Below are 12,010 nucleotides of genomic sequence, written 5' to 3'. Positions count from 1 at the left end.
GGGGCCCTGCTCTGGCTTTGGAACCCCTGCTGAGTGGTCATGGTGGTTTCTGTAGTTACAGAATGGGTCAGAGAAGCCATTTCAGGACTACTAAGAATATCCTCCCTGTGCTGAGCATGAAGGGACATAGGATTCTAGATCCTGTACCTGATCTCAGATGGACAGAGACCCCAGCCCTACACAGCAGAGCCTAGTGGGGCCCAGCCAGCCGACAGCTGATCCCATCCGTGTTGGGTGCCATGGTGAGTTTCGCACCCACCCCAACATACTTAAAGAAATGACACGGTACAAAGACACCAGGCTGAGGGGCTGTGTGTGTGTTCATGCTTTAATTCAGAGCTGTCTGCTACAGGCACAACTCTGTCTGAACAAAAGGACAAAGGAGACTGAGAGTTAAGACCCCTTCCCATGGCCCCCCTTCTGTGACCCCTGAAGCTTCTGTCAAGGGGATAGCTTTATATGAGAGTGCTTGGTGGCCTCTTTGAGTTGTCACCTAGATCAAAGGGGGCTATGAGTTCCCTGCATGAAGGCCCCTCAGAGGCCTTTGGCCCTAGAGCCTGGGGATTTGCTGTCCTATGCCTTTATAGGTGAAAAGGGGTCTCAGTGAAAAGCTATGTAGGCAACCTGCTTGGAGACATTGGTCATGAACTCTGCTCAAGGCTGCCTCTGTTTACAAGTCCTCACTAAGCTCCATGAGAGGACTCTAGAACAAAGGAGCCACTACCTCAGGCTACTGGGATCCAAGGGCCCAGCAGCTATAGAAGGTAGTTCCTGGAGACACTTCCTCAAGGCCTTGTCTGCTCTGACTGGAGGCAGGGAAAAGCAGCACCCTAAACATTTTTGCTCCAGGAGCCAAGGGCAAGAGGGCAAATTGCAGCCTATGGGTGGTGGCCAACTGGAAGGGAAGGGGGGAGCTTAGGGATGAGCATCCAAAGGGAGCCTGGCCCAGTTCTACCTTGCACCCAGCCCCCTTCTCCATTTCCAGAACCAGCAGGCTGCTGAAGTGTCTCCTTCCAAGCCCACCTCCTGGAATTACATGAGCATGCAATCCCTTTGTATGGATATGGGACTCTGAGCTTATATACTTAGGAGCAGGGCCATCACCCCAGCCTGCAGGTTCCAGGGTTGTTGCGGGACTGGGTAATGAGCCACTCACTCCACGGGCAAGGAGCAGAGCCCTTCTCACAAGCAGAACGCATGGACGAGGACCCCCGCTGTAGGCGAGGTCTTCTGGTGACCACACAGGCAGGGCGAGGGTCACAGCAGGAGCAGGGTGGTGGCCAATTCCACTCACTGACTCTACAGACCTGGACCCTTTATGATGGCTTCCCCGGCAGCAGGAGCAGAGTGAACCACAGTCCTAGCTCTGCCCAAGTCCACCAAACACGAGACACGACAAGAAGGCCCAGACAGCAAGACATGAAACAGAGGGGCTGCAAAGTTGGACTAAATGCCAATGGTGAAAAATATATGGACTTTATGTTGTCAAATATAGTTCATACATTTATTTTCTCAGCAGAGCTTCGACTGTTGCTAAGGAGACACATGGAACTCCTTGAGTGCACAGGAGTCTGGGTCCGTGGCCAGTCCTGGCGTGGCTTTGGATCAGTTTTATCCCCTGTATTTCCATGGCACCACCCCTGTGTCCTATGGGGCAGCCCCAGCGAGGCCTCAGGTATTTGGGTTTGGTTCAGCTGGGCTAGGAGTGATGTTCCACCAAGGACGGCTGGTCTGAGGCCCCAGCCGAGGCGGGGGAGTTTTGGAGGCACAAAGCGCATGGCAGAGGGCTCTTGCCCTGATGGCTAGGCTTGCTGCCCACCCCCAGTGCATGCAGGTGCCCCTTGGGGAGGGCACAGAGTGGAGGGGCAGAACTCATGAGTCAAGTAGTGGCCACTGGGGAAAGGTGAGGGCACGCAGCCTTGGTGGAGAGGACCAGAGAGGCTCCTATGTCAGAGGGTGAGACGCAACGCTCTACCAGCTTCCCAGAGGTGGGCCAGTCAGGTAGGTATGTCTTCTCTGGGAAGGAGGAGGAAATTAGGATCAGGGTATCTTTTCCAGGCTGACTGAGCCTGGACCAGGAACAGCATAGGCAGGCTTCCATCACCTGGCCATGCCCCTGATTGGAAAGCACACTCAGGGGACCCTGCTTTGGCATGGACAGGCAGCTGCTGTGGCTTCAGAACCCCGTCTGGAGGTGCACCTAGAGGGCCACCTTTCTCTGGAGTCAGCTAGGTCAGAGATTCAGAAACCCTCATCCCAGAAAGCAAGCAGCTTGGGGGTTCTGGGACGGGCAGGAAACTAAGTCCCTAAGGGAACTGAGTGCAAACGTAGGTAGGGCCTGAGGCCAAAGGGGCCCGGAGCAAGCGGCCTCTGACTTTTCCAACTCATTGAGGTACCTCTAGGCTACAGATGAGATGGACTCATCTCAAAATGAGAAGGGCCCCTAGAGCTGCTGGCCTCACCTTCTCTATGCTGGCTGATTTTCCCAGTGGAAGCTGGGGCTTGGGTAATGGCTCCCTCCCAATCCCATGATGAGCATGTCAGGAGTAGCGATGGGCATCGGACGTCTCACGAAGACCTAACATACCCAGAAGCCAAAAGGAGAACAGACAGACAGACACAGAACCTACCCTGCCCTCTGCCTCTCCTGAGCTGGTTGTTCCAGCTGGACCACACTTTTGCATCCCAGGGCAAGGGAGGAGAGCTAGAGCTTCAATGGGACCTGGGCAGCCAGACCCTGCTTGGGGTAGCTCTCTGCACTTTGGGTCCTGGCTGCCTCCATTTGAGGAAGTAATACTGGTCCAGGAGACTGAGGAGAGGGCAAGGGGTGGTCTGGGTGAGAAGGCATGGAAAGAATGTGCAAGGGAGGGGAGTAGCCCCACATCAAGACAGCCAGGGACGTTTTGAGCAGGGCCTGCCTTGTCTAAAGTCTGGGTGGACAAGAGGGGCCAAAGGGGAGCTCTTACCAGTTTCTCCCTCTTCAATTAGCCACCTTTTACCTTTTCTCTCCAAGTTTTGGGATGCCTTTCTGAATCCCTGATACTGTGAACATCTGGGGTAGGGGCACTATTCCGGACCTGAAAGTAAAGAAGAGGATGCCAGTGGGGATAGAGAGGGGCAGCAAAGGGCATCCTACAATCAGTGGCCAGGCTGCCGAGAGTGGAGAGCTGCCCGCCTCCTCAGAGCTGGGAGCTGCCCGCTGAGCTGGAGCCTGGCTGGCTCAGTGAACGGCAGCTGATTCTGCGGATGGAGTGCAAGGCTACCGTGCAGCAGCCCCGCAGCAGCGAGCTGATGTTGTAAATGGGCTGGCCCTGGCGCCGCTGGGAACGGCAGAGCCAGGCCACCGTTGGCACAGCTGGCACCACCACAGCCAGGAGATCCACGATGTAGTGGCGGCTCCAGTAGCTCTTGGGTTCCTTTTCGGTGGTGGCAGCTGCCTCCTCCTCCTCTTCCACAGGACACACTACACTCACTGGCAGTCCTGGGTTAGAGTTGGCTGCAGGCCGGTGTGTAGCTGGCCCACAAGTGATGGGCTCTGGGGCCTCAAGCTCGTCACCTACTGTCACCACCACTGCTGAGTTGGGGTCTCTGGGCCCTGAGGGGTGACGATCCAGCTCTGAGTGCCTGTCCTTGGGGACTGAAGCACACCCCTGAGCCTGGCCCACTTTCTCCAGGATGGTGTTCAGGTCAGGCTGGTACTGCACGAAGTCTGTCTGGATGGCCCGCTCCTGCATGCAGCTGGCCTGCACACCAGCCTCCATACCACACAGTAGCTTCTCGTAGGTGTTGCTGGCAGGGAAGCGGGGCCCCAGATTGAAGGAGCTGTGCAGAGAGGCTTCCTCAAGGCCACAGTCCACTCCTGATGACAGCAGGCTACTGGCCTCCAGGGCGTCCGTCCGACTCAGTGTGTCATCGGCAGCCACAAAACCACTATCAGCTCCATCCTCAGCAGAGGTGTTGGAGGGATCCCCTGGCTGGCGGTCACCACAAACGGCTGGGTCACTCAGCTTGGTGTAGGTGGAGCTGCGGGTGAGGGAGCGAGCGGGGGACCCGCCGGCTGACTCCCCGGTCCCTTCCTCCTTGGCTATTCCATTCTGGGCCACCTCCATGCTATGCAGCAGCGTCTCCAGCTTCTTGTTCTGGATATTGATGTCCACGAAGTACTTCTGCAGCCCCTTGTCCTTGTCAATCAGGTTGTTCTTGACAGTGTCAATGACCTGCTTGAGCTGCCTGATCTCCTTGCGAGCCTCTTTCAGAGCCAGCTGGGCTTCCACACGGTGGCACTCCTCCTCAATCCAGTCCTCTTGCATGCGGGACAGCTGCGTCTTCAGGTCATCGATCTCTGTGTCCCTGTAAGCAAAGAAAACAACACTTGCTCATAGCCTGTCCTCCTGACCTGTCACTGCTACTGTGGAGAGGCAAGGAGCTGTCACCAAGCTCCACCAAGATAGTCCCAGAATGGGGTAGCTCAAAGCTAGAGACAAAAGTAGGATTTGATGCCTCTTTCATCCCACAGGGAGAAGTAAGGGTGGATGGAGCCAGGGACCAAGACAGGAGAGGAGGTTCCCTTGAGAAGGAGAAGACACAGCAGTAGGAATCACATTCCCATTTCACCCACTAAGCCAAGCCCTTTCACATCACACCTCCAGAGGAGACTACACAGATCCTTAATTGATGAGCCAGCTGCTATATAAATGTAATGAGCTCTTAATGCAAAATAGTGGACGCTAGAGAGAGGGATATGATTCCCTACTGAAGCAGCTTGTGAATGTTTTAACTAGAGAGACATTTGTCCCCAGACTCTAGCAATAGGATGGTAGCACAAGAGAAATGACAGCCTTTGCTGATGGTGGGGGAGCTGACAATCTTACAGTGTACCTCTTGGAGAAAGACCAGAAGTGATAAATGAGTCAGAGGAGGGTGAGGAGGACTGGGTGGCTCTCTTGTATGCATGTTAGAAGCTCCTTTGTATTTTCTGTCAAGAGGAGAGGCTGAAGAGATGGACAGGAAATGCAGTTACCAAGAGAAGGCTGTACCAGCAAGCAGATCTACAGTAACACTTCCACCCAGAAATGCTAAGGCCCTTCACATCCCCTAGTTACAGAGGGACCCAGGGGTGCTACAGAGGGAAGTGGTTAGTGAACCATGCCACAATGACTAGAGGGAAAATCAGGGCGAGACTCAGTGGCCACTGACTGCAAGCAGTGGGAAAGGAAGGCGCTCACACAGGCTTACAAGCCTGTCCAGGCATTCTTCTTCCAGGACCTTCTTAGCGATGAGATCCAATAAAACCTCTCAGTTGCAAGCCTGGCTTACGTGAAGAAACTACCAATGGCATGGCTGTCACTTCTGTGACTGTACCACATAAGGCACTGCAGATTACCCAAAGTTAGATTGGAAATCCCACTATGCAAAAGACTCCAGAGGTCAAGCATTATCCTCTAGGAGGGGCTGGCCACCCAACGGGGTTCAATTGAGCAGAGGGCTAGAGGAGGGTAGTGAACTGGAGCTATCTGAGTGGCAATAGCAGGCAGATCACCAGGCATGGAGTCCTTGACCTCCTGCCTCTTCCTCAGTTCAAAGGTGGTGGAGCCCATAGACCAGTATTTTAAACCCCCTGAACTCTGAAACCACAACAAACCCAGACTGGACTGGATGTTGACAGAGGTATACTATATAACACGGCCAGAGATCAATAAAGACAGGAAGACCGATGGATTGGAGAGGATGGGGAATGAATGCTAATGGGAACAGGGTGATAAAAAGAGGTATCTCATTGTGGCAATTGTGACAACTCTGAAGATGCTACACCCTATCCAGTGGTTACTTTAGAAGGGCCACTTCTGTGGCATGTGGAGTACTCGAGGTAGGGTACAGTACAAAGCTGAGGCAGAAGCAAAGAAAAAAACACAGTGGGGCTGCCTGCCCTGAGCTCTCCTGCCCCGCACAGAACAGACAGGGTTCAGAGGAGGCTGGCAAAGGTGATGAGAGCTGGAAGAGCCCACTCTAACATAGGACTTTTGGTTTTTGTTGCTACAGGGCCTCACTTTACATTTCAGGCTGTCCTCAAACTTACACTCCCTCCTCAGACTGCTGAGTGCTGGGGTGACATGCGTGCGCCATGGTGCTCAACTGTGAAGTGTGGCTCGAAAAGGTGAAACTACCAGGAGGGGCAGCACCATTGTCCAACAGGATCCGAGCTCCTGGGAGACCCCCAGGCTGAGCAGGACCTCGCCCAAAGCATTTGCTGCTCTTATATCATCTACAGGAAGGAAGCAGATAAGAGGAAGGCTTCTGGGCCTGGTCTGATTGGTGGAGACCCCTGTGTCTCATTGTGTACAGGCAAGGGAGGGCTACATGGCCGTTTCTCTTTCTCAGGGAAAAGGAAGCTGGGGAGAGACTCTGTCGTTCAGCTTGTTCAGCTCGCTGGGAAGACAGGAACCACGGGAGAAGTCGCCACCAAAAGAAGCTGCAGGGCCGTGGTCAGGAGGGGGCTCAAGCAGGAGAGTGCCTGACCACTCTGCCCACCGACCCCAAGCACCTGCCTGAAGTAGTCAGGGGGTCTCAGGGGCTGGAGCATCTACAAATGGGCCCAAATGAGGCTTTGCTGAGAGAAGAGGTCAGGCAGAGAGCAGCAAGGCCCCTTCCGTCTTCTTCCCAGGGGTTACCCCAGGGCTCTGGCTCTGCTGAGACTGGGGCTGGCAGATGTCCCCAGGGCTTCCCTTGGCTATCACTCACCGGTCCTGGAGCCGGTCTTGTGTGTCCTTGAGCCGGGCCTTCAGGTGCCGGATGCAAACTTCCTTTTGCTGCAGTGGAGTCAGGTACTGCTCTGGGGTGGGAGGCTTGATGCCATGGTTGTCGCTGCATAGTGTGTACTTCATGGAGCGCCTGCAAGGGGATGTCCATCAGAGGTAGGGGATGATGAGGACAGGCCCTGCACAGGGCTGGGCCGCAGAGCAGGGGCCTCCAGCCTATCTTCAGCCCAGCCTGTGCCACCAGCCCTTCTGTGCAGGCCACGTAGGCAAGGCGCAAAGATAGCCAGCCTTCTACGAGTGAGCTTTAATGAAGCTCTTCTGAGTGAGGAGTAGGACGGGGAATCAAGGCTCCTTTGCTTAGGGAAGAGGGGCTCTCCCATGGGGATCGTGTGTGTTAAGCATCCTATGTCATCCAGGGTCCATGTATGGACCCTGGCTGCAGCAGTGCGTGCTGGGAAATGTTCCTCCTCTAAACACACTCACTTCAGAGAGCCTGGCTCAAGCTTCTCAACAGAGGATAAGAGATGGGGAACAAGGGCAGGTTGTGAGTGGGCCTGGAGGGTGAAAGTTCATCTGCAGAGGAGATGGCATCTTCCTGAAAGGGAGACTCTCTTCCCTGCTGCTGAAAGCCTGGCTAGCACAGGGACAGGAATGGGGACAGGACTGTCACAGGCAGGGGTGCCACGATGCTGTGTCTGTAGACATCACCTTCAAGAACATACAGGTTTGCAACACATATACACTGGGAGGTCGGGCCACTCGTCCTCTCAGGGAATTCACAGTGTCTCAGGCATTGTGCACCTGCATGTCCCACGTGTGGACACGCACCATTTTTATGTTGCCTTCACAGGCAATTTCCTGGTCCAGGACAGTAGCCATGTTTATGCACCTATGATCTGGGACATGTGTGAATACACACGTAGATAATTAGCAGCAGTGCCCTGGGGACAGCTGTCTGGATGCCTTCTGCACCTGCTATACTATGTGATATGACATATCTGGGTGGAGGAGCCGCCACCCAGAGGGCCACCGGGGCCAGGATGGAGGGCCGGCAAATACTTTCCTAGGAAGGAGAACTCCCTGATTCCACAACAGACTATAGTCCAGATGGCTCCACCCACAGCTTCCTGGCTGCAGGATCTGTTCTTAAGAACCCTACTTGGTTCTTGGTTTCAAATCCCAGGAGTGTTCCCACACACTGGAGAGTAGGGCCTATGGCCATAACACTCTGTTGCTCCAGGGGCTGGGAATATGTAGGCTCAGCAGAGACACTTTAAAGGGCCGGAAAAGATAGGCCCTGCGGAGGCCCACTGTGGAAGTAGCCACATTCAAGGCAGGTTCAAAGTTTCATGCAAGCTGTATAGTGCTTACTGTATGGAAAGTGTTAGAGAGAAGGTGGAGATAGGAAGGGAAGCCAGGTCATAAAGCGTCTCTTCCACTTGCCATGGGGCAAGGGGTGGCGTGGTGGGGGCCTGGGCTTTCTCACCCAGGTCTAAGATCCCTTCAGAAGGGAAGGGCATGCAGAGTCCTCTATGTAGACCTGAAACTGTCTGCCTGCCCTGCAAGGGATTTGGCAGGTGGACACAGACCTGTGATGCATAAAGACAGTCCTCAGCCTGGCATGAGGCGAGGGGTGATGAAGCCAACATTAAACTAGTAAGAATGAGGGTTAGAGTGACGTGGGAACTTTGAATGTTCTCATTTGCTTTCATGGGCAGTTTTCCAAGATAACATTTAATACATGTTTATAGTCTCTCCAGTTCTCTCTCCCTGTCTGTCTCTCTGGTGTGTATATTAAAAAATAGAAGCATGTGATTATACACATCTTAGCAGAGACAGCCTGGCTATAGTGAGGCCCTTAATAATGTGTCCTGTCCTCCCCAGGGGTATCAGTCCCCCATTTTGGGCAACAGGATTTTTCCACCGGTGCTCAGCCTGGGGTTTGGGACTGTATCAGGGACTTCAGATGGGAGATATGTTATAAAACTGTTAGCAAAAGAAGTCTGGGAGCTCCCAATTCCATACTTTCCAAGAAGTAAATCAGTCAGAAGCCAGACGCCGGGCACAGGTCTCACACAAATGCTACCCACCATCTGCACCTTGGTGGAAAAACCTGAAATCTGTGGCTTTAGTGGCTCTGGACATCACTGAACACATGACATTTCTCTACTGAGAGGGAGGAGCTTGACTGTGGAACTGCAGTCAGGACACACCCTGTCCTCTTATGTTCCTAACTCTCCAGCCTCACTACGGTCCAGGATGTAGTGATCTACTCACTGACATCTCTGGGTTATTAGCCCCATTTTATGACAAAGAAAAGGTTGAGCCTGAGACAGAAAGCCAAATCCAAAGCCTGTAGCTCCGCACAACCTCCCATTGCCAACTTCCATTCCGGTACCCAGGAAACAGGATGCTTCATCAGCACCCTGGTTCTAACATCCTGGTCTTCAAGGACCCACAACACTTTTTTTATCTGCCCTCTGGGTGACTCTGTATTTTCAGGTCTCTGTCTACTATACCTAGAGGACAACTTAGTGGCATGTGGTATCTGAGACAACCCCCCCCATCTTCTCCTCTTTGTTTGGGGTGGCACCATTGGGGTGTTTGTGTGTAAAACACTAATCCTCTCTGAATTAACTAGATAGGTTGCAGTAATTCACATGACCTAGTTCTAACCAATGAGGTCTAGGCAAAATGTCACAGGCCAAGTGTCCCTTTTCCGAGCAATGAACATAAGAGGAATCATCTTTTTCCTTGCTGACCTGATGGCTGGTGGTACAGCAGCCATCTTGGGATAATTAGGATAAAAGATGGATGGATGGTGGAGCAGGAGGAGGCAAGACCTGTGATGTTTCAGCAGTTGCCTGCCTCTGGCTCCCTGCCCTGACTCTCACTGCATTTGCTCTTGCCCATCTTACAGACAGGAACCAACACTCAGAGGGGAGAAGTGAGCTTTCCTAGGCCGAAGTCAGCAAGAATGCTGGTGGTGGGATGGTCAGAACATGGTGCTGTTTCCCCTGTCTCCTGGGTACCAGGTTCCCAGGCAGCCAAGGAGGAGCTGGTTACCTCGGGGTGGGGCTGCTGTCACTGCCCTTGCAGGAGCCAGAGTTGCTGCTGCTGCTGAGGGGAGAAGTGCCGTAGGCGTCCCGCACACTCACAGGTGGAGAGGTGCGCCTGGAGGCGGGGAGAAGAGGCAGCTGCTCATTCTGGCTGGCAGGCAGCTGTGGGCACTGGGCGAACACTGCCAGGCCGCTGCGGCCTAAAGTGCCCCCGCTTCGGGTTCATCCCAGGAAAGAAAGGCAGCGGGGAGAGGGGAACACACACACACACAGACAAGGGTGACAGAACAGACAGTGGAAATCAAGATGGAAACTGGAAGGCGGCTGACCTTCCTAGCTCCCCGGGGTCAAGAACAGAGGCTATACAGGGCTGTGGACAAATGGCGGGCCCCAGGGTCTCTCAGCCCAGGGAAGGATATCCATGCATGAACTGAAACAGAGGGGAGAAGAATGGGGCAGACAGGAGGCGACTGGAGGAGGGGCCCATAGGGTGACAGTCATAGGAGGACTACTGCAGGGATAGTAATGGCAGGGCCGGTGCTGGCGGGAGCCTTCCTATAACTGTTATATCCACCGTGTCATTGGGTCCTTAAATAGTTCCTGGAGGTGGCATGGATCAGGCAGCCTATTTTAAGGACGGGCAAACCGAGGGCACAGTTTGCGTAAAGGCACGCGGCAAGTCTGCTGCAGACATTGCAAGACAGAGCACAAGCCCTCCTGCCTCTGAGGCCCAGGCTGTAGGCAAGGGGAGACTCACCTGCGAGATCCGGCAGAGGCCCTTCTACTTCCCTGCAGGGACATGGCCATGAGGCTGCGGGTCCTGGTTAGCGGCGGGATGGACGGTGTTCCCGGGGCTGAGGAAAGAGGGCGGGTTGTGGGGGGCGTAGGGAGGGCCGGGCCGGGCCACGTCATCCTCTCACTGGGGCCACTGCCTGGCATGGCTTCTCCTCTTGCCCTTCGGCGTGACACCCCAGAATCAAGCGAGGACCTAAAGGCTAGGCTGCAGATGGCCGGCTCCACCAGTGAATTCAGTGGGCTTGGCACAGGCCGCTAACCCCAGTTTAAAGTCTCAGTCCTCAGAGCCTCAGGGGCGGCCATAGGTCATCAGTCCAACCCCAGATCTTCCAGGTCAGTGAAGATGCCTACAGGGGTGAAGACCCTGCCACAGTCAGACAAGGACCCCCTGTTCACCACTGCAGCAGAAGGATCTTCTACTCTACCAGCAAAGCCTGCTTCTCCCCAGGTCCCTCAGATCCTGCCTCCCACATCCAGTCCCCCCTCCTTGGCAGGGTCTGCAGGTCGGAGGACTGCAGGAGTTGGAGCCCCAGATTAGGCCGGGCTGGCCTCGCTGACCATCACCTTCCCAGCTGGCACGTGGTTCGGGGCTTCCTGGCTACAAAGGAGACAAGACAGACGGACATACCAGCAGACATGTAGAAAGATAAATGGATACAGACAAAATAGATCATTCCAAGATGTGTCACAGACAGGTCCATGTACATGCTCAGGTGCCTGCCCACAAGACAGGACAAGCAGCCAGGCCCTCTGACTCCCATGCTGCATGCGGGCATGCTAGCCTCTGTCATATAAACATGCATGCTTGGTTTAGCATATCCCAGGAACTTGAGCACAGGCTTGATGTATAGGAGGTCAAGGTCAAGAGAGTAGAAGCCCTCCCTAGTTGCTGAGTGGTCCAGGGTCAGTGGGTCTAGCAAGTACACTCATATGCCCAGGAGATTTGAAAAAAAGGGGTGGGTAGAATCAGGCCCACCTACTTGGTGCTGGGGTCCTTAGGATGTTCTCCTGAGCAGGGATTTTCAGGGAAAATCTGCGGGGAAAGCTCTGCAGGCATGTCTTCAGGGATGTGGGAGAATGAGAGGCCCTATGCGGATGCTGGAGCTATCTCGGATGGGGACTACATTAGCATCAGCCTAGAATGCTTTTGGGTCAAGGAAGAGAAACCTAGGCTTTCTGCAGCCAGTGGCTAGTTTTGAGCCAGCCCCAGAGGTCACAGCCCCTGATTCCACATTCAGAAAAGGGACTGTAGCCAACAGCCTGGGAAAGCTTAGCTGAGAATGTCATGCCCTGGATCTCTGCCCATGCAGGAGAAGCAGCTGCCAGGCCCCACAGTGGCACACCAGCCTGTGCTACATGTGTTACGTACATTATGCCATTGACTTCGCCCAACAACCCTAT

General features: G+C 54.3%; 1 protein-coding gene across 12 annotated transcripts in view; it reads right to left on the bottom strand.

Moving 5' to 3' along the window:
* Positions 1 to 309: 309 nt before the first annotated feature.
* Positions 310 to 12,010, bottom strand: part of Snph (syntaphilin) — a 39,642-nt gene continuing 27,941 nt past the window's right edge. The window contains exons 2-7 of one of the 12 annotated variants that reach the window (XM_060383095.1): positions 11,979 to 12,006; positions 11,174 to 11,207; positions 10,572 to 10,668; positions 9,822 to 10,028; positions 6,739 to 6,888; positions 310 to 4,350 (exon numbers count right to left, since the gene is read on the bottom strand). In XM_060383095.1, the coding sequence (XP_060239078.1) occupies positions 3,180 to 4,350; positions 6,739 to 6,888; positions 9,822 to 10,028; positions 10,572 to 10,621 (1,578 nt within the window). In that variant the 5' untranslated portion in view covers positions 10,622 to 10,668; positions 11,174 to 11,207; positions 11,979 to 12,006 and the 3' untranslated portion in view covers positions 310 to 3,179. Of the gene's footprint in view, positions 4,351 to 6,738; positions 6,889 to 9,821; positions 10,029 to 10,571; positions 11,208 to 11,978; positions 12,007 to 12,010 lie in introns of all 12 variants that reach the window. The other 11 variants (XM_060383098.1, XM_060383093.1, XM_021661372.2 and 8 more) reach the window with 11 other exon arrangements.

Source organism: Meriones unguiculatus, chromosome 4 (genome assembly GCF_030254825.1).
Source record: "Meriones unguiculatus strain TT.TT164.6M chromosome 4, Bangor_MerUng_6.1, whole genome shotgun sequence".
NCBI classification, from domain to species: Eukaryota; Metazoa; Chordata; class Mammalia; order Rodentia; family Muridae; genus Meriones; species Meriones unguiculatus.
This window is presented reverse-complemented; position numbering and strand designations above follow the sequence as displayed.